Source organism: Schistocerca piceifrons, chromosome 7 (assembly GCF_021461385.2).
Source record: "Schistocerca piceifrons isolate TAMUIC-IGC-003096 chromosome 7, iqSchPice1.1, whole genome shotgun sequence".
In the NCBI taxonomy this organism is placed as follows: domain Eukaryota; kingdom Metazoa; phylum Arthropoda; class Insecta; order Orthoptera; family Acrididae; genus Schistocerca; species Schistocerca piceifrons.
The window spans coordinates 193020433-193043350 of record NC_060144.1 but is presented as its reverse complement, the minus strand read 5'-3'; the positions used below and the strand labels follow the sequence as shown (position 1 = coordinate 193043350).

General features: G+C 39.2%; 1 protein-coding gene across 2 annotated transcripts in view; it reads left to right on the top strand.

Annotated features, from left to right (window-relative positions):
• LOC124805087 (asparagine--tRNA ligase, cytoplasmic) overlaps nt 1–22918 on the top strand; it is a 47761-nt gene that overhangs the window by 637 nt on the left and 24206 nt on the right. For both annotated transcript variants that reach the window (XM_047265524.1, XM_047265523.1), the window contains exons 4-8: nt 2042–2303; nt 6161–6318; nt 17649–17941; nt 19953–20081; nt 20233–20368. In XM_047265524.1, the coding sequence (XP_047121480.1) occupies nt 2042–2303; nt 6161–6318; nt 17649–17941; nt 19953–20081; nt 20233–20368 (978 nt within the window). The remainder of the gene's footprint in view (nt 1–2041; nt 2304–6160; nt 6319–17648; nt 17942–19952; nt 20082–20232; nt 20369–22918) is intronic.

Below are 22918 nucleotides of genomic sequence, written 5' to 3'. Positions count from 1 at the left end.
TGTGTATTATCAACCGTTCAGTATGGTTTTATACAATATTGGACATGGCAACAGCTTTGTGTGAAAATAAGTTCATTTGGAGCAAATGGTGTATGTGCTTAAAGCAAATTACATACATTGTTAGTTACATACATCGTACGTGCACACACATTTACAGCTGAGAAATAGACGAAGAAATGTGAGGTACATACAGCTAATATACCAATGTATAGCCTATATAAATGCATAAATGTAATGGTATGATTATTATGTACAGTTTACCCTATACACGTATTCATAGCACATTTCTTGACTGTAACTCTTCATTGTTTCGACAACATAAATAAAATTAAAGTTCTTAATTAGCAAAGTTTCTACAACTTTTTTCGCCTGTGTAAGGGACTCAAGTGAGCTATGTTTTTGACAGTTTAAATGATCTGAACTGGTTTCTGCAAGTTTCTCTGGGAGACAAACCTAGAATACATTTAATAACTTTCTTCTGCCTTTAGAGAATGTAACTAAGCTGATGCATTCCCACCCCCTCCTCCCTCACCAGTATTCTATACTGCCAATGTGAGTAGAACTACATATAATAAGAGTAGTCACCTATAGTGTCAGATACTTACTGACATTTATTTTAATTTATGTAATAAAACAATTACTCTTGAAAGTTTGCAAGTTAAGTCCATCCTGTGACACTCTTCTGTCTGTCTGTCTGTCTGTCATTCTTATCCTCTGTCTTGGGCCTAGTTTGTCTGAGATTAAAATAAAGTTTATCTGTTTTTGTTTTGTTAATGGACACCTGTTTGGCCAGTTAGTAGTATTTAGTAATCTCAACCCTTCCTCTGTTGTAATTTTGAACACCTGGTAAATTTTCACATATTGTTATCAATATGGTTTCCTCGGCATAGAGTTCATTCTCACAATATGATGTGTGAAATCATTTATAAAATAGTGGATTTATATAAAAAATTAAGAAGTTCTTTAGCTACTTATGCATGTCCACACAATTTCAGACATTTTTTTACCTGTCTGCTTCAATCTGTCACAGTGATAATTCTAATTTTTTGAATAATATCTAACTGCTGAAATTCCTTTGAAGCTGGAGTGTAATAGTTTGCAAAGCAGACCTGTCACAGCAAAATATATGTATTTTATATACCAAAAAGTTTACTGTGTTGTACAGATAAACATGTTTCACTGAACTGTCACAGCATTAAATGATGACTAACTGAAACCTTCAGCTGCCGGCAGGTGTTGTTGATATACCTTGATGTGGACAGTTGAAAATGTGTGCCCCGACTGGGACTCGTACCCGGGATCTCCTGCTTACGTGGCAGATGCTCTATCCATCTGAGCCACCGAGGACACAGATGAATAGCGCAACTGCAGGGGCTTATCCCTTGCACGCTTCTCGTGAGAGAACAGTTACTGTCTTCATATATATAGTTAAAGGATACCCAGCCATTGACCTTCGTCTGTGCGAATGCGCACAGGTTGCCCAAACTCTTACGGGAATCCAAAATGTGCGCGAGTAATGAGTGGATGGGCAAATGTCTATAAGGTACATTAAATATGTAGACTTGTGGACAGTTGGGAATATGAGTCTCGTGGGAAGTGTGCAAGGGATAAGTCCTTGCAGTTGCGCTATTCATGTGTGTCCTTGGTGGCTGAGATGGATTGAGCATCTGCCATGTAAGCAGGAGATCCCAGGTTCGAGTCCCGGTCGGGGCACACATTTTCAACTGTCCTCATCGAGGTATATCAACAACATCTGCCGGCAGCTGAGGGTTTCAGTTAGTCATCATTTAGTCCAGGGAAAAGCTGCACAGTCATCAACAGTATCTGTTCTTTCGAGAACAGTTACTGTCTTCCTACATGTCACAGCATTGTCAGATTGAACTGTAGTAGAAATTAAGAGTGATGAGATACTATTGCTGTGGACTGAGTTAATAGTTCAGTAATGACACACTGTTAGAGTAAACCAGAAGTAGTCATGTAAACTTGTTCTCATTTTCCCATTAAAATAGTAATAATCTACATCTAGGATCATAAATTTCAGAGGTATGAACCAGCAGCCAAATCACAACTGAAAAAGATACAGAAAATATGGACAAGGGAAAATTACAAGAAAGCAGACGCTGCTAAGAAAGAAGAAGAAGATGCCGAAAAAAGAGCAAAAAATTTAGAAGAAGCCAAGAAAATTGTCATTAAACAAGATGAGAGTCTACCAAAGGCCAAAGAGATAAAAATAAAATCTGCACCTTCAAGTTGTGACACAAGAGTAAAAATTTATGGCTGGGTGCATCGATTGCGCAGGCAAGGTAATGTTTTAAGGGGGCATTTCCTTTCAGAACGTGATAACTATAGTTCCAATTGCTGTACAATGAGTTTTACGCATACTGTGAATGTCTGATACCAGAATGTGCCATTTATTTATATCTGCACCTATAGTGTGTGAACCACTGTGAAGTGCATGGGAGAGGATACATCCCATTGTGCCAGTTATTAAGTCGACTGAAGCATCCAATCCCACTCGTCGGCTTTGACCCGTGACGTAAGGGTGATGTGGTGTGTGACGTCACGACGGCGTGGAATTTAGTTTGTGAGAGTGGCGTGTTTGTAGGTGTCGTTTTGATGTGATCGGTGGCTCTCTCTGGTGGTGTGTTAGGTGATGTTTCTGGTTTAGTTTGCATGTGTGACTTGTTTATAGGTGGCGTATTGTTGTGGTCGCTGGTTATGCATCATAGCATTGCACATGTGTAGTATTGGGACTGTTCTTTCAGCAGAACATTTTTCAGTGAGTTAATGATTTTAGTTTTGTCATTTCGACGTTATTGTAGTTTTTTCCTGTTCGTCGTGTGTGAATTTTGGTAAATTGCTTTTTTTTATGTCTTTGGTAGGTATGGATATGACTGACAAGGTCAACAGTTTTCGGTTGTCGTTTGATGAGGGGGGACAGTGCGTTGTCTCCAATAAAATTTCTTAAACTATTCGGGTTTTTGGATGAAGTTGTGAAGTGTTCAGTATGCCGTGAAGAAATGAGGCTTACTAAAGTTTCGGCGTCTCTGACCAGGGATGGCTGTATGTGGAGATGTCGTAAGGATAACAGGTCAAGGGAAGTGTTCGATTCCAATTTTGTTGGTTTGTCGTTTTTTTTTAGGTAGTGATGATTGTGGACGTGGTTGTAGTTTTGGGTTTTATGGTTTGGTATCGGTAGCTTCTGTTGACCTACATAGGTCAAGGGAGTGTCAGATTCCAGAGGATATTGTTTTTAGTGGAATTTGGGGAGTTTTGTGTTGGTTTTTTTTTTCGTAGTTTTGTGTGGTTTGGTATGGTGGTGTGTGTCTAAATTTGTTTATATTTACATTGCCCTCACCCAAAAACCCCCAATTTCCCACGATTGTCCCGATAGTTTCATTAGGTTTTTTGTGGAACGTGTGTGTGAGTGTGTGTGTGTGTGTTGGTTTTTCAATGTATTTACGTGTTTGTCGTCATGTTTACGTAATGATGTCATAGGCGCCATATTGAAGTCGTAGTGTATGGTCGTTTCCGCCGTATTTGTGATGTCATGGGTCAAAGCAGATGGGTTGAATCGGATGCTTCTGTATTTCCACATTCCATTTACATATGCAGTGCGTCTGTGTATACTGCTATACTGCTATTAATATAATCTTGTCCTCCCAGTCCCTATGTGAATGATATGTAGGGGGGTTGTAATATATTCCTGGAGTTATCATTTAAAACAGCTTCATGAAACTTTGTAAGTGGGCTTTCTCAGGATAGTTTCTGTCTTCAAGAGTCTGCCAGTTCAATTCTTTCAACATCTCTGTGACAAACTTCTGCTTGTCAGATAAACCTATTTGTGCTGGTCTTCTCTGTATGCATTTAATATCCTGTATGTTACCGGTCTCTCACACTTGATCAATATTCTCGGATGTGTTGCATGCATTATTTGTAAGCAATCTCCTATGTATACTTGCATTTCCCCAGTATTCTACCAGTAAACTGAAGTTAATGGGAAGAAAACAAAGATAAGATTTTTTAGATTCCTTTTAACTCAACTTTAATTATGTAACAGCCCTTGGAGGCAGAACTGACAAAACAAAGAAGTATGCACATGTGGTGGCAGTTATTTAAATTCAGCAGACAGTGTTAAAATTTGGGATATTACTTACCTTCATTTTTTGGAAATCATTACTTAAATTGAAGCAGTTTTTTATTCAGCATTCCTGCTGCCAGTTACCTTTTCCATTCCAGCTTCTTTTTTACTTAATAGAGGGTTTATGAGCTTTCATTGAAGTTTGCCCATATATTTATCTTATTTTGAAGCTTCACTGTACAGGACTTACTGTGGCATTTTAGTCAGTTGCATGTCTGCAACAGTTGTTCATACACCTATCCTGTAAAAATTTCTGGTCAGAAGTGACTTCAGTTATGCCTCCAGGAGCATTTGTAATGTTGTTTCTTTGCTGATAATGTGAAAATTGGTACTTAGTAGGGCAGGGCAGACTGTGTGCAGCCCAGTGGCTGTTTAAATAAACCAGTTTTAAAGTGTGATGGATTACTAAGTTTCTGGTTCATCCATATGAAAGTCTTGTTGTGTACAAGCTCGGATGTAGTTAATCTCTATAACAACACACAAGCATCCAGATTGTGAAGGCAGTGCAGTTCATGTTAGTGGTGAATGTTTCATAATGGGCCCCTGATATTTTTCAGTGTTGATGATTGTGCCAAATGCACCAATTTTCTCAGTGGATGTTTCTCTGTTACAGAAATCACATTTCAGAATTTATCTGGTGGTGTTATTTATTTATAAAGGAAAGTAGATTAAAAATGGAATCAATTTTGGTAACAGCTGCAGATCATTGTCATCTCAGTTAAGGTTTTAGTGTAAGATGGGAGAGGTAACACTATCAGACTAGAGCCCAGATTATTAGAGAGAGGGGGGGGGGGCGGCAGATCAAGAAAATAATCTTTCAGGAAGGGTCTAGCTTCTGTTACAAACATATGCCTTTTACATGAGATACAAAGTATAATGACCACTTTAAGCAAGAGGAAGGTGCTCAGTGTAACCTGAGAGGTGTTGTGGAACAGAATGAATCTATAACTCTTGGCAGATTAAACTGCATTTAGGACTGGAACTAAAATTTGAGTCCTTTACTAAAGAACCAAATTTAGTTGGTCTAAGGCAAAGTTTGGTTCCTTTACTGAAAAACTGTGCGTAGGTGGCACAAGGCACAGCTTGTCTCTTGGGAAGTTGTATTTATGACATGGTTTTGTATGTACAGTCCTGACGCTCTTTCTTTTAATGATGTTAATTCTGTGAAGTTACAGTTAGTTAACTTATGTTCAGAGCTAGTCTCCCTGGAGTTCTGCCTAATTTTTAAACTAATTGAATCACTTTATTTTGATTCAGCATTTTTTGGTAGTACTGTAAACTGCTGCTGAATGTTTATTGATTTTTGACGGACATTAACATCTAGACTTCCTTTTCATAACTTCCACTGGGTCATACTTGTTATTGTTTTTGTGCCAAAGTAAATTGTTTTCTATAAATGTAAGCTACAAGACAAGGTTCGGGAATTTTTTTTTTTTTTTATTTTTTTATTTTTTTTTTTCCCCCTCCCCGGTTTGCCGTTATAATAAATGCTCTAATTCATGAGAGCTGAAATAAGGGAGTTCTGTAATTCTGTTACTCACTTGTCCCATTACAGTAATCTTGTAATGTTGTTTCACACTTTAATTTCTCATAATGTTTCAGATATTTCAGGCATGGAGCAGTCAAGCGTAGTATGTCACATAGATCATAATTTACATTGGTGATTGCTGTACTGATTACCCCTTCAATTTGGACTGTGCACTTTCATTTATAGTTGAAGTAACAGTATTGAAACCGCGGCTTTAGAGTATGGATATAATGTCTGTTGTCATTCCCCCCTTCTTTCTTTCCCCTCTCTCAACTTCAGCAATGCTGGCATTGAGTTGGATTTTGTATTAGTATACGACTTATCTTTATCTTGTAAGCTATTCGTAGAACACAGTGAACTGTTCTCAAATAAATTTAAGCCTGTTATCAATTTGGCGTGTTTGTCAGGTAGTGGTATGAAGTGATACAACAATATTTTCTCTAATAAATGACAACCTTTCCTTATGTACCATACCATTTTACTTTGCCCAGGGAAGGCCTTGATGTTCATCACTCTGCGTGACGGGTCTGGCTTTCTACAGTGTGTTCTGAATGACCTGTTGTGTCAGACATATGAGGCTATTGTCTTGACTACAGAGTCATCGGTCCAGTTATTTGGAACAGTCAAGAAGGTTCCTGAGGGTAAAACAGTGAGTTACACATCCAGTGTTGTATGTTAACAAACTTAATAATAAAAACTCATCATTTCTTGATTTACCAGTCGTTTGATACTACAGACTTACTTGCTACAAATAATATTTAGTCGTGCTCTGTTCCCACCTAATCCAGCTACGTATAAGGAATATTTTGTATGTAGACTGCTATGTGGGGCAATGTTAGACCTGCAACTTTACTTTGTACCTTCACAGCAAAGACAACACATATATAGTGAATTTAAAAATTATTCTGTCATTTAAAATTTCTGCAGATAAGTTATTGCGCTGACAACTGCAAAAATGTGTTAAAATTGCTTTTGTGATGATAACCAACCATTTGCTTTTTCTCAAAAATATAATAGTGATATGGTTTATTTTCATTTATTTATTTACACGTCAAGTTCCGTAGGACCAAATTGAGGAGCAAATCTCCAAGGTCATGGAACGTGTCAGTACATGAACTTACATCATAAAAGTAATAACAGACAAAAATAAATATTCATGAACATGCAAGAAAATCAGTCCATAAGTTTAAGCAAACGCTATCAGCTATACAATGAGAATCAGCTTAATTTTTCAAGGAACTCCTCGACAGAATAGAAGGAGTGACCCATGAGGAAACTCTTCAGTTTCAATTTGAAAGCGCGTGGATTACTGCTAAGATTTTTGAATTTGAGTGGCAACTTATTGAAAATGGATGCAGCAGTATACTGCACACCTTTTTGCACAAGAGTTAAGGAAGTCCGATCCAAATGGAGGTTTGATTTCTGCCGAGTATTAACCGAGTGAAAGCTGCTTATTGTTGGAAATAAACTAATATTGGTAACAAGAAACACCAATAAGGAATATACATATTGAGAGGCCAATGTCAAAATACCCAGGCTCGTGAACAGAGGTCAACAAGAGGTTCGTGAACTCACACCACTCATTGCCCGAACCACCCGTTTCTGAGCCAAAAATATCCTTCTAGAATGGGAAGAGTTACCCCAAAACATAATACCATACGACAGAAGTGAATGAAAATAAGCAAAGTAGACTAATTTACGTGTCGAAGTATCACTCACTTTCGATACCATTCGAATAGTGAAAATGGCAGTATTAAGTCTTTGAACAAGATCCTGAACATGGGCTTTCCACGACAGCTTACTGTCTATCTGAACACCTAGGAATTTGAACTGTTCAGTTTCACTAATCATATGCCCATTCTGTGAAATTAAAACGTCTGGTTTTGTTGAATTGTGTGTTAGAAACTGTAAAAACTGAGTCTTACTGTGATTTAACGTTAGTTTATTTTCTACAAGCCATGAACTGAGGTCATGTACTGCACTACTTGAAACAGAGTCAATGTTGCACACAACATCCTTTACTACCAAGCTAGTGTCATCAGCAAACAGAAAAATTTTAGAGTTACCCATAATACTAGAGTTCATATCATTTATATAAATAAGGAACAGGAGCGGCCCAACACTGATCCCTGGGGCACCCCCCACTTGATAGTACCCCACTCAGATCCCACATCACAGCCGTTATCAACATTGTGAATAATGACCTTTTGCTGCCTGTTGCTAAAGTAAGAGGTGAACCAATTGTGAGCTACTCCCCTTATTCCGTAATGGTCCAATTTCTGGAGCAATATTGTGAGATCAACACAGTCAAATGCCTTTGTTAAATCAAAAAATACGCCAAGTGTTCGAAACTTTTTGTTTAGCCCATCCAGTACCTCACAGAGAAAAGAGAATATAGCATTTTCAGTTGTCAAACAACTTCTAAAGCCGAACTGTACATTTGATAGCAAATCATGTGATATAAAATGATCAATTAACCTTACATACACAGCCTTTTCGATAACTTTTGCGAACACTGATGGCATAGAAATAGGTCTAAAATTATCTACACTATCCCTTTCTCCCTTTTTATAAAGCGGCTTTACTACTGAGTACTTTAATCGCTCAGGAAACTGACTATTCCTAAAGGAAAAATTACAAATATGGCTAAATACAGGGCTAACATGTGCAACACAGTACTTTAATATTCTACTAGACACTCCATCATAACCATGAGAGTCCTTAGTCTTCAGTGATTTAATTATTGACTCAATCTCCCCCTTGTCTGTATCACAGAGGAGTATTTCAGGCGTCAATCTCGGAAAGGCATTTGCTAAGAAATTTATATGATTTCCTGTAGAAACTAAATTTGTATTTAATTCACCAGCAATGCTCAGAAAATGGTTGTTAAATACTGTACATATATCTGATTTATCAGTAACAGAAATATTATTACTGCGAACTGACTTTATATCATCAACCTTGTGCTGCTGACCAGACACTTCCTTCACAACTGACCATATGGCTTTAATTTTATCCTATGAATTAGCTATTCTATTTGCATACCACATACTTTTTGCCTTGCTAATAACATTTTTAAGCACCTTACAATACTGTTTGTAATGGGCTGCTATAGCTTGACTGTGACTACTTCTAACATTTTGATATAATTCCCGCTTTGTTCTACATGATATCCTTATCCCACTAGTCAGCCAACCGGGCTGTCCATTACTGCTAGTACCTCGTTTAGAATGTTCTAATGGAAAGCAACTCTCAAAGAGCATGAGAAATGTGTTACGGAAAGCATTGTATTTATCATCTATATTTTTGGCACTATAAACATCCTGCCACTCTTGTTCCTTAACAAGTTTTGAAAAACTCTCTATTGCTGTTGGACTAACTTTCCTACGTAGTTTGTAATTATACGACATTGGTTTGAGTACAAAAACCTTTTAGTGTTAAAATTTGTGCATCGTGGTCTGAAAGGCCATTCACCCTTTTACTAACAGAATGCCCATCTAGTAATGAAGAATGAATAAAAATATTGTCTATGACTGTGCTACTGTTCCCCTGCACCCTAGTTGGAAAAAACACAGTTAACATCAGATCATATGAATTTAGGAGATCTACCAAGTCCTTTTTCTTACACAATCATGTACAAAATTAATATTGAAGTCACCACATATAACTACTTTCTGGTACTTTCTACAAAGTGAATCAAGAACCGTCTCTAGCTTAAGCAAAAATGCTCTGAAGTTGGAGTTAGGGGACCTATAGACAACAGCAATTAGAAGTTTAGTTTCACTAAATTCAACTAATGCTGCACAACTGTCAAATATCTGTTCAGTGCAGTGTCGTGATACGTCTGTGGACACAAATGAAATACTGTTTTTTACGTACAGAGCCACTCCCCAACCCTGCAAGGAACTCCTCAAGAAACAGCCAGCTAATCTGTAGCCTGGTAAAGGAAGCCTCTGAATTATCAAATTATTTAAGTGGTGCTCTGATATACCAATAATTTCAGAGTTAACATCTATTAGCAGTTCACTAACTTTATCTCTAATACCTCTTATATTTTGATGAAATGTGCTAATTCCTTCTCTACTTGGAAGCATTACATCCTCTGGAGGTGAGCCCTTAGTTAGAGGTACTTCCTTTAAGCAGGTATACCTATCAGCTGACTTCAGTCTAAAAAAGGTGCAGCTCTAACACCAACTACTACCGGAATTTTTCCGTGAGTGATACCACCACCACCACCACCACCACCACCCACTACACTGTCACCTATAAGCTTAGCCAGCCTCCCCTTCCCATACCTATTGAGGTGTAGGCCATGCCTAGTGAAACCCCATCTACTGATAGACCCAACTGGCACCACTGAGATGTGATCCATGCCCTCCGCCATCAGTGCCCTCCACAGCCCCACATTAACGCGCCTAACAGCTGCATTAAGGTGAGGCCGATCATGACGCTGAAACAGTTGCATGAAATGCACATTAGTGCCACCAGTTTGAGTAGCTATCTTAACCAAGTCACCACTGACATCATATTCCCCGTCCCTATCGAGACTGTTCCCTGCTCCACCCACTATCACTACCTGATCCTCTTTCATAAAATTCTTACATAACTCCCCTGGTGAAATCAACATGCTCTATATGATTCGTCTCAGTACAGAACTGAGTCAGTGAAGATGTAATGAATGCCAGAATACTGCATACCATTTTAAATTCCACTCACATGTTTTTCTAAAAGTGTCAGCACAGAAGATAGCCAATACTAGGATTCTGCAGTTATGCAGTTTTTGTAAACCAAGGAATTATCTGCATAGTTCTTCCATAGTTAAATGGTGAGATCTGTATTTCATGGAAAGCTGTGTTCAGTTTGATTCAGAAATTTGACAAAGGACATGAAAGAATCACTGTGTGTCCTGGTGGCCCTCTGGAGATTTTAAATAAAGCCACATTGTAACATGTGGAAGAAATTGTCTGTGAAGATCGCTCAGTAACAGTCAAACTTGCATTTACCCTAGGTAAATTGCTCTCACAAAACTGGGTACATAAGTGGCTGAATTTTCATAAAGTTTTTCCACTGAATCAAGGTAATTCTATTTGGAATGGAAGTATCATTCAACTATAGAAGAAGAAAAAAAAATCTAGGATGTCATATTGCTGAAGCTCCAGTTTCATGGTGTTACTATTAATGCTGTAACCTGCTGTACTGCTCTTACAAGGGGAGGCCGCCAATTGTGAAATTCAGATTCGATTCATACTGCGCATAATAACAGCTCATGGCCAGAGGTGTAATGTGGGAAAGCACCAAGATGCACTTCTCAGCCGTTGTCGAGAAAATAGACAGTTAAAAGATAAAAGAAACCGTTGCAGTGAAATACTCTCTACGATTAATAATTTCTTGCAGCATCGTGGTGCAGCGGTAAGCGCTCGGGTTTGTAATCCAAAGGTCGCCGGTTCAAATCTCGGGGCATGCAAATTTTTTTATTTTTTTGTAATTCAAATGTGTACACACACACACACACACACACACACACACACACAATTCCCAGCAATCAGTTGCAACAATTGTGCGTATAATAAGTTGTTGAAAGTCGTTTGTCGTGGAAAAATAATACTTGAAATAAAACACAATATCACAAGTAATATTCAAGTGGATACAATTTATTGAAAAGTTCGGTATACACTCGCACATAATTAACAATTAGTGACCAGAAGTAGCTGGAGTATCGCACGAACCAGAGTGATAGTTATCATAGAAACATGGAAAGCAGAAAACAGCACGACATCGAGCACATCTGATAAACGATGCATTTTTATAAGAACAATTGTTTTTTAAATTATCTGTTGGGAAACACACCTGATTGACATTCTGAAAAATTGTTCCATCGTTCGTCAAGTTTGATGCATACCACTCGTATCGTATCATATCGGCAAAAATCGGAGAAGACAATTGGTGGTGGACGATGGATTGGATTTTTATACAATCGTCTCTGGAGTTGATGTCACTGTTTCGCTCAATTAAAAAAGCACAATTTTGAAGGCGCTTGATCAAATTTTTTACCTGCCGGTAAAAATACACGTCACACGGTTGGACGAGAGGAGTGCACTTTGGAGGAATGACTTTTATAGTGCACGTTGGTAACTTCTTATCGTCCTGGAACATCTCATCGTATAAAGCCGGATTCGTTTGCCCACCCCAAGAGTCGATCAGAAGGAGAAATTCTTTCTTTTGTACGTATGGTTGCAAAGCATTATGCAAGAAGTCCATGAACAAACCCGTTGTTAGTTTACCGGATTTGGAGGATGTAATAACAACGTTGGTATACTTCTTGGCGTACTCGTCAACTGTCTTCTGTACTCTGGGTCCAAACGTACCTGTGGACTCTTGGAGGCAATGAAAACAAGTGGCAAGACTCGTCCAGACATCGTGATTGAATATTGTGACGTATACGAATGCGTCACCTTGTTAATGTCGTGTCGGGTTACCAGGACAGCCTTTGTGTGTGTGTGTGTGTGTGTGTGTGTGTGTGTGTGTGTGTGTGTGTGTGTGTACTACAAAAAACAAATAATAAAAAAAAAGTTGGATGGCGCTAGATTCGATCCGGCGACCTTCGGATTACAAACCCGAGCGCTTACCGCCGCGCCACGACGTTGTAGGAAATCATTAATCGTAGAGAGTATTTCACCGCAGCGGTTTCTTTTAACTGTCTATTTTCTCGACAACGGCTGAGAAGTGCATCTTGGTGCTTTGCCACATTACACCTCTGGCCATGAGCTGTTATTATGCGCAGTATGAATCGAATCTGAATTTCACAATTGGCGGCCTCCCCTTGTTAGACATCTAATGTAGGCCATATCCTTCCAGCAACTGCCCCCCCCCCCCCCCAGCCCTCTGACAGCAGATGTGATTCTTCTGAATGGTAATGCCTGTCTACACAGCAAGACAAACACTAATGTTACTGGAAACAAATTATTAGGAATGCTTGGAACATCCCTGACTGAACACCTACTAATTTTCATCTGTTTGGGACACTTTAAGAGCTCACTTGTTGGCTTCAACATCTGCCACAGGAAATGTTTACTGCAGGCTTTCATGGCCTGGCTAAACAATGAGATATGTATTTAAATTGTTAAATGTCTAAAATAGGGCCAGTGGTGTACTTACATGTTGTTGGCTCTTGCCATGAGATATGACAGGAACAAAAGGTGTGTCAGCTGTTTGTTTTACACAGCCAATGAGAGAGCAGCAGGCAGACAATGTGTTTCAAAGTAATGTGTTGGAAGACAGTGTGAAACAATGCTGTAAATGAGGATTATAAATTTAATTGCTCCTTGTTTCATTCATAGCTATTTAAATTATGCTAGTATCTGCTAACCAAGGACAGCATTGCAACCCATGATATATTCGAAAAAGCAGTGAAATGTTTCTCTACTCTGTGTTGCTAAGCAATCAATCTGTGCAAGCACACTGAGAAAGTGGGTCAGTGTTTTTAATTAAATCATGGAAGGAGGTAGGTGGATCAATGTTTTTGTGTATATCAAATGTGCGACTCTATTAATAATAAACATTGAGCCACCTACCTTCTTCCATGATTTAATTATAAAACATTGATCGTAGTCAGTTCACCACCACATCTGATACATTTTCGTGTCTCTGCAATTAATTCATGAGACTTGCACCAATGAATGACAGTACCATACGGAACTAAATCAGTCCACTTTATAGCACTTGCTGCCATAATCACACAATGTCTCTCTCGAAACTCAGTAATACACAGAAAAACAGTAAACAAGACAATGGTTTCAATTTCACTTATAGAAATAAATTGCCTCTCTTCTTGCCTCTTGTTGGTTGCATCAAAGACTCATCCCATTGGGTACATGAACTGATGCATTTCTAAATTCTGAGAACGAAGTAAGTACTGTCGTGACTGCCACTGGCACGGATCTAGACTTCAGCAGTATAATTTGTAGAGAAATATGTACAAAAGTAACAGTAATATGAGACTGTGCTTCGCTTCAAGACAGCCTGCACCATCTGGGTCCTCCCTACCAACATCAGCTTTTTTGAATTGCTCAGGTAGAAACTCTCTCTACAACATATCCTTCATTCCTGTAACCCCGTGGGCTTCAACCTTAACTAGACCCAGTCCCCCACCTACCTATCCCCTTTTCTGCTCCCACTCCAATGCAACATACTCCCTTTATTCCACCAACACACTTACAGTCTCTTCCCTTTATCTGCTCTCCCCACTCCGGGAATCTTCTCTCCTCAAAAGAACCTCAGTATTATACAGGATCTAAATTTCCATTGCAACCTCACATTTCAGACTGATGAAAAGCTGAGTACAAACCTTGTGCAACTAGATGACCAATTTGACCCCATTTCCATTGGGTGCCAATACATAACAGATTTCATACTGGTGCATTTATTTTGGCTTTCAAAGGGGGTCATGTTACCTGAAGAGGTAAGAGTTATACGAGGCATGTTTTTTAAGTAAGGTCTGTTTTGTTGTAGATACTAGTAGTTCACGCACATACCACAGTGAATGCATGCGTCATGTACCGCCATGCCTCGGTAACAACTATGCTCAGTTTGTTCTGTACCTAACCTGTACGGTTCTGTTCTTTGCTTTCAAAATGTTTAAGACTATCAACTCGCCCGCCGCGTATGAGGTTTGAGGTTTGCTCAGTGATACAGTTTTTGTCAGCAAGGAACCTGTCTCCTGCAGAAATTCATCAACAGATTTGCGAAGTGTATAGTGACACTGTTATGAGTGAAAGCAAAGTGTGTAAGTTGGTGCAAGAATTCAAAGATGGCCGTGACAATGTCCATAAGATTTGAGTGTGCGATGAAGTTCTTGACTTGCTATCACAAAGAAGGTAATGGCTTCTTGAGTCAGATTGTAACTAGAGACAAAACATGAGTTTCACATATCATGCCCAAATTGAAGCAACTGAGCATGGAATGAAGACACACACACACTTGCCTGTAAAGGTGAAGGCCAAACAGACTCTGTCCCAGCACAAAATCATGGCGTCGGTGTTTTGGGATAGGCATGGTGTTTTGTTGGTCAACTTCATGCAACAAGGAACCACTATCAATGCAGAAGCATACTGCCAAACCCTAAGAAAGCTTCGCACAGTGATTCAAAACAAAAGACGCGGCATGCTGACAAGGGGAATTGTCCTTCTCCATGACAGTACAAGACCTCACACTGCAGGTGAGACCCGCGATTTATTGGACAGTTTTGGCTGGGAAGTTTTAGACCACCCACCCTACAGTGCTGATCTTGCGCTGAGCGATTACCATCTGTTCCTCCACCTCAAACACCACCTCAGTGGCGATCGTTACAATAATGACGACAATGACATGAAAACGGCAGTGAACTCTCGGTTATCGGAGCAGGCAGAAAGTTTTTATGAAGAGGGTCTTTTAGAATTGGTTGAGAGGTATGATAAGTGTTTGTTCAAACTTGGCAACTATGTCGAAAAATACAGTGAAGTATGTACTTTCTGAAAATAAATTTACTTTTTTGAAATAACCTTTCGTTGTGTACTTACTTAAAAAACACGCCTCGTAGTATACGGCTTCAATGTAAAACCCTAGATGTTTCCGTTTTGGATACATGTTTTCACACTACACAAATTACTCCTTCTGTGTGGACAGTTGTTGCATGAGAACATTCCGTAAAACATAACTGCCATTATGTATCGCCAGTGGAGAGCAATATTCCCTGTGATCATCAAAGTGTTCAATTTTAAAGAAGGAAAGAAAGGTATAGAAGTTCTGAACTTTCGATCATCCTTATATTTTGATGTAAACAAAAAAACAGGAATGTATCCAGCCAGTTCGAACAACAACAAATATTTCAAACATGATGAATGATTGTCCTCTTCTAGCAGGAGTGAAAACACCCATATTTCTCTCACTGTTAGGCTGTGGTTTGTTTGTGAGGGGGATAAGATACCCTCCCTCTTTGTTCTTGCTGTACTCACACCAGGGAACTCATTTCCTCATCCCATGATGGAAAAGGGCCCTATCCACCTTTTCCCCCCCCTCCAGCAGTATATCTTACAGCCCATACTAATACTGATCTGTGCCCCAGTGTCAGCCAAGTGGTTTGACGAGGTGTGGACTTTGGACCTCAGAATGGTATGTTCATCTTCCCAGTCATTTTCACACTAATACCCCTAACTATAGATGAAACTATGTAAGGAGAATCAAGATAAACAAACAAAAGGTTCGTATTAATCGATTGACTCTGGCTGCAATGGACCCAGTCCACAAACCAGATCAAAAAACCAAATGGAATGGACAGCATAGACCAGTCAGTCTCTAGTGTGAGTTGCTTAAATCAATGGTGAACCAGTGGCTCTGTTGATATCTTTAGGTCTTAGGGGGTCTTTAGTCTGGCTCCCTGTGCTGATTTTTGGAACACTGGTCCACAATTGACTACTTAATATAAGGGTGGCTTTTGTCCATTGCCAACAACTTATCTATGTCTTCATTGACTAAAAGAATGCCTATGATAATTCATGGCATGACACCTTATAGCCTCACTCAGTTGGACCTTGTAGCCTAGTGGTAAGTCATATGCCTGGAAATTGAAAGGTCACAGAATGAAATTCTGGTTGGAGCACATATTTTTTCAGTCTGTTTTAAACTGACCTTCACCTCTCAATGGTATTAGGATCCACCAGAAATGACATGTGGTTTGGATCCCACATTAAACTATACATTCCTTTTCCTTGGTTGGATAGCTGGGGTATGTTAGGGACACACAGGTAGCAGAAGTAGTGTCCTATTCAAAGACTTGCATCAGGCCCCTCAGCCACGCCGGCCGAAGTAGCCGTGCAGTTAAAGGCGCTGCGGTCTGGAACCGCGAGACCGCTACGGTCGCAGGTTCGAATCCTGCCTCGGGCATGGATGTTTGTGATGTCCTTAGGTTTAACTAGTTCTAAGTTCTAGGGGACTAATGACCTCAGCAGTTGAGTCCCATAGTGCTCAGAGCCATTTGAACCCCTCAGCCACATAAAATTAAAATTATGGCATTACCACTCTGTATGAGACACCTTCCTGGGTTTAAATCAGAATTTTCTCCCTCTCTAGTTACTTCATGTTTCATTTGGTGCATCCTACAGTACCCTCCATACACAGAAGAATGAAATCCCACAGAGAAGTGTGCCGAGTGTGACCCATTTTCTGATAGCAGTCACTGGATGCAATGGTCTCATTGTTCCTATAAGTCATGACTTATGTATTTAGTACAATTATTCAAGCATTACATGCTGGACACTAGCTACTGGGCACCATCACCAACCTCTCATCTGTGTCTACATTGACTAAAAGAACATGTATAACAACTCATGGCATAATACCTTATCACATTACCTAGTTGGACCTTGTTGTCTTCAGTAAAGTACATGCCTGGAAACTGAAAGGATCCAATTCTGTGACTTCCACACTCTGCCTTCTTTTACAGTAACTGGAGGGCTGCTGGTCAGATGATGTCCCATCACAAGACAAGCCCTAGAGAGTCTCTGGCTGTTTTGAGACAGGTCACCTCTGTAGCAATGCTATATTTTACAACTTATCATTGTTTTTATTATTATTGCTGTTATTTGCTCATCTTTTTACCTGGTTCTGTGCCTCAGATGAAACTGAAACACACAAAATTGGCTGGCCACCATTTCTCCATGTGGAATCAATGAGGCTTTGATTATTTAAGGAAGATGAGGCCTTGTGGTTTGGTCCATTTAGCCTCAATAATCAATCAGCCAGTCAAAATTGTGGTGTGTGTGTGTGTGTGTGTGTGTGTGTGTGTGTGTGTGAGAGAGAGAGAGAGAGAGAGAGAGAGAGAGAGAGAGAGAGAGAGAGAGATTTCTTTACTCCTATGCTGATAAGAGTTCTTGTTAATGAGCAGGGTACTTTGGAAAATTGTGTAATTTTTAGTGATATTGTTAGTAATTGTTACCTACATTGCAGGCACCTGGAGGTGTTGAACTTCATGTCGACTATTGGGAGCTAATTGGCACAGCCCCTGCAGGAGGAGCAGATGCTGTCCTCAATGAAGAAGCCTTACCAGATGTTCAATTAGACAACAGGCACATTATGATTCGTGGTGAGAACACATCAGCAGTGCTGCGTGCACGATCCGCAGTGCTGAAGGCATTCCGTGACCATTATGCAGACAGGGGCTACTGTGAAGTCACTCCACCCACTCTTGTACAAACACAAGTTGAGGGTGGTTCAACTTTGTTTAAGCTTGACTATTTTGGGTAAGTATATTCAGGTTGTAGGTCTCAGGTTGTAGGTAGTGACTCTAGAAAGTTATTTTATTTTGTAGGGAAAATATGACCCCTGGTATCTGATGTAGTTTACAAAACTAAATGCTATATCATTTTAATTGAAACAGCAGCCAGCCACAAGCATGGTTTAAAAAGGTTTATTTGAATCAAACCATGACTGGTTTTGGATTTCTAACAAATCCAGCTTCAGATGGTTGTTACAGGTTTCATTGTTTTCTTGCTGGGGCATCATTTTGTATTCATTTGCTTGCACTGGGGTAGACAAAAGTTTTTGTTCACTATTTGGTAAAATTTACTAGAGATTTAATTTTTTGTGACCCCTATCAAAGCAAAGGTTTTAAAGTATGAAATTTGGCGAAAACTTTGGGTGCCGTATGATTCTGTGTAACAAAAACACAGTGGGATTTTGTCATCCAGAATCTTCACCACATTTCACATTTTAATAACTGTAAAACTTTTTATAAATGGTTTGACAGAGGTCATAAGAAGTATCTCTCTAGTAAATTTTACCAAACAATGAACAAAAAAACTCTCTCTCCTAGTGCAGAAAACCAATAAGAAATAAAAAATGAGGCCCCAGCAAGAAAATAATAAAACCTGTAACAGCCATCTGAAGGTGGATTTGTAAGAAATCTGAAACCAGTCCTGGTTTGATTCTACATCTACATGTATACTCTGCAAATCACATTTAAATTGCCTGGCAGAGGGTTCATCGAACCATCTTCCCAATTTTCTATTATTCCAATCTTGTATAGTGTGCAGAAAGAACAAACACCTATATCTTTCTGTACAAGCTCTGATTTCCCTATTTTATCATGGTGATCATTTCTCTCTACGTAGGTTGGTGTCAACAAAATATTTTCGCATTCAGAGGAGAAAGTTGATGATTGGAATTTCGTGAGAATATTTCGTTGCAATGAAAAATGCCTTTGTTTTAATGATGTCCACCCCAAATCCCGTAGCATTTCAGTGACACACTCTCCCTATTTCACAATAATACAAAACTTGCTGCCCTTCTTTGAACTTTTTCGATGCACTCCATCAATACTATCTGGTAAGGATCCCACACCGCGCAGCAGTATTCTAAAAGAGGATGGACAAGTGTAGTGTATGCAGTCTCCTTAGTAGCTCTGTTACATTTTCTAAGTGTCCTGCCAATAAAATGCAGTCTGTGGTTAGCCTTCCCTACATTTTCTGTGTGTTCCTTCCAATTTAAGTTGTTCGTGATTTTAATTCCTAGGTATTCAGCTGAATTTATGGCCTTTAGATTTGACTGATTTATAGTATAACTGAAGTTAAATGGATTCCTTTTAGCTCTCATGTGGATGACCTCACACTTCTCGTTATTTAGGGTCAACTGCCAATTCAAACAAACCATTTTAAACTATAGTTTGGCTGGTTGCTCTTTCAATTATGAAACTTATAGTATTACAGCCACAGTTCTCAAAATCTCAATTTTCAACAAAATAGCATTAAATACTTTATAATGCCAAGCAATACTACACTAAAAATAATTATTTTACTATGAAAACAGAATGAAAGCAAACTGATTTGTTTTATTTCATCTGTATAATGTCAAGTTATCTGATTAGGAAACAATGTGTTCACAGTTGGGAGGAATGGTAGCTGTTGAATTAAATGAGTGTAATGATACATTCAAAATCAGGACTCTGGCATGACATGTTTTAAGGCAGGACAGCCAAAAGATTAAAAAATCAAGAGAGTAACAACACAATTTCTCATTGTGATACTATATTTAGGGAAAAATGAGTGAGAATAAAGATGGAGAATTGGATTACAATTTATTGTAGCAGGTGTTTGTTGTACTGCTGTGTGTAAAGTACTGAAATTGATGCACCATCACCTTTCTTCATTTGCACACAAATGGTTTTTCTTCATTTTTTTGTTCATTGTTTCCATCCTGGAATTTCCTTAATTGTAGGAAATTATTAATTTTAATTTCTTTCATACTGCCTTACAGTGAAGAGGCATATCTAACACAGAGTTCTCAGCTCTACCTGGAGACTTGTTTGCCTTCTCTGGGGGATGTTTACTGTATAGCAGAGAGCTATCGTGCTGAACAGAGTCGCACAAGGAGGCACTTAGCGGAGTGAGTGTTAAAAATAGATATGATCTGAAGTATTCACTGACCTGAAAACTAGATTTTTTTTTTTCTTTTACAATCTTGACATTAGACTATGTAGTGAAGAATGTAGTTGAAAGTCAACTTCCTGCAGATACACAGGCATATTTTGTTTCAGATATACCCACATTGAGGCAGAATGTCCTTTTATAACATTTGAGGATCTTTTAGAGAGATTGGAGGATCTTGTATGTGATGTTGTGCAAAGGGTATTGGATTCACCTGTAGGACAAATTGTCAGTGATCTCAATCCTGTAAGTATATACATAGAGAGAGAAGAAATAAGAGAAGTGCACTGGCCATTTCATCTTTATTGACCATTGTCTTCCCTTACAATGACTGAGCTCACATTCTGTTTGAATATGCTTCATTGCTGCGCTGCTTCTGCCTGTCTCATTTAAAATTAATATTTCATATATTTTATTATTACATCATATAACCACAAACTGCACACCAACAGCATATGATCGCTGAGAGCTTATATATATCTTGTACTTGGGATGCTGCATGGATTGTTTGTAGGGTATTTTACAAAAAAAGCTTTTATGATTCGTCAGGTTTTTTCTGAATTCTACTAGGTGTGTTTATTAATATATTGGGACACACACACACAAACACACAGAATGAGAAGTAAAGTACATAATGAAGGTTGCATATCCGAGGGAGTTTACAACCAGAGCACATTTATAAGTGCCTCTCACAAAGTTTTGAAAAAGTGTTTGAATTCACAAATATGTATAAAATAAGGTATTGTGTATGTGTACCATAAATGCAGATGAGCTTTGTCTGCTGTAATCTGAAACTTGTCAAGATTGGCTTATATTTAGTTGTAATTAGATACTCAACAGGCTTCTTGTTATTGTGGAGGGCACAGGGGTGGGGGGGGGGGGGGGGAAGGAGGTGATATACACACATGGATGTACAGGGCTCACGATTCTTTTGGGAGTGTGTGTGCTGCTGCTATGAGGCCTGAAGCCATTTCTTTCCTGTGCTGCAATCTTACACGCTGTCTGTATCTTCTTTCAGTCTTTGTCTCTAGTACAGATTCCCTGCTGAGAACCTAGTTTGCTCATATGATATTGACTATGGCTATTCCCACTTTGTTGCTTTATTTTACACCACTTATTTTGATTAACTATTGGTGCTCGAGCTCTTGTCCCCCCATGCAAACTGAGAAATAGATGCTTGTCCATTTGAAAGGCGACATCATGAATAATTGTAAGTAAGATGGCGAGCCGCTAAGGGTTGCTCGTTCTTTAGTGAACAAGGGTTGCAACAAGACTGTTCACTAAAGTACGAGCAGCCCTTAGCGGCTCGTCATCTTACTTACAACTATTCATGACATCGCCTTTCCAGCTTAGATCTTTTTTTTATATGTGACTTGTAAGTACTGTATCTTTTTCCAGTCAGTAAAAACTTTAATTTTATTAATGTATTATGTACTTAATATGTTTTAGAACAGTTAGTCTAATTCTGAAGACGACGCTCATAGTAGTGTCGAAACCTGGTCAATTTTGACTTAATATTTGTGACTGAGGGCTTATTTGTTCTAATATAAGATAAAAATTAGACAAAAAGGTAGGTTCATTTTTGGGAGCAGAAAAACATAATTAGTAGGGAGAACCCACCTTGCTATTTGACAGATTGGCCACTGGTGCCTTCCAGACTAGTACCATAGGCAGCCTCCTTGCCAAAGCAGTGAGCTTACTACTTAAGTACCAACAGAACCAACTAATGCCTACTTACACAGTCACCATCATCCAACTTGTCAAATTTTACATGTAAGGGGCAGCGATCCGTGATAACTATCTTCGTGTGGGATTAGCAGTTGGCACGTGCGTCGAGGTCCTCTGCTGGGGCCTCTTCTGCCTAACCCTCTTAGAATGTGCTGCCCCATTTACCTGTTGTAATATTGGTGGACAACTCTCATATTCGAAGTTGTTTTTCATTTTCACTGAGAAAGTTGTTTTTATTCTTGGATGTAATGTTTTAAACTACTTGGAGAGTGGATGCAGGGTGGCTGGGTTGGGATGTCTTCCCACCTCATTGCTTTATCAGAGGGGAGGGGGGGCTTGAAGCTCGAAGCTCTCATTTGCCGACTGCCTTAGTCACTCCACTTTTACTTTGTTTTAATTGCTTTTAGGTATGGATAGCCCTTTTTCCTGCCACACCATATATTCCATTTTAGGGGCAGCTCTCAACGAACAGTGGGTGCTGTTCCCATCTTTAACACTTTGGCTCTCATGGTTCAGGACTGGACAGCTGTGGGAGTGACAGGCCCCAGCGCATGCAGATCCCTGGGGACACTTACATAACCCCACCTGCCTACTGACCTAATTATTTCTCACACCTTATTTTATTGTTGTAGGTCCAACTGATGTTCATTGTGTGTTGAGTTAGTCTCCTCACTTCTACTACTGTGTGTCTCCCAACTAGGAAGGATTCTTTATTGTATAACTTGTCTCAATCCTTAATTAGGTTGATGGGCAGTCAGATATGGGCAGGCTTTCTCTCGCCACAGATGAGTTCTGGGTGTACCAGTCTGACCTATATACTTTTACCTCTAAGTAATTTCCCAGCTCTGGCATGAATGTTGCTTCCAATGCCTAAATTTTTATCACTGCTACATATTTTTGTAATTCAGTCAAATTTTAATTCAGGCTAGTTTCTGGTTGACATCACTAACTTCAGATAAACCACCTGTTCGTCAAGGGACTGGTGACCTCACTGTCTATTCCCTTATCCCAGCAATGAAACACACACACACACACACACACACACACACACACACACACAAATGCCCC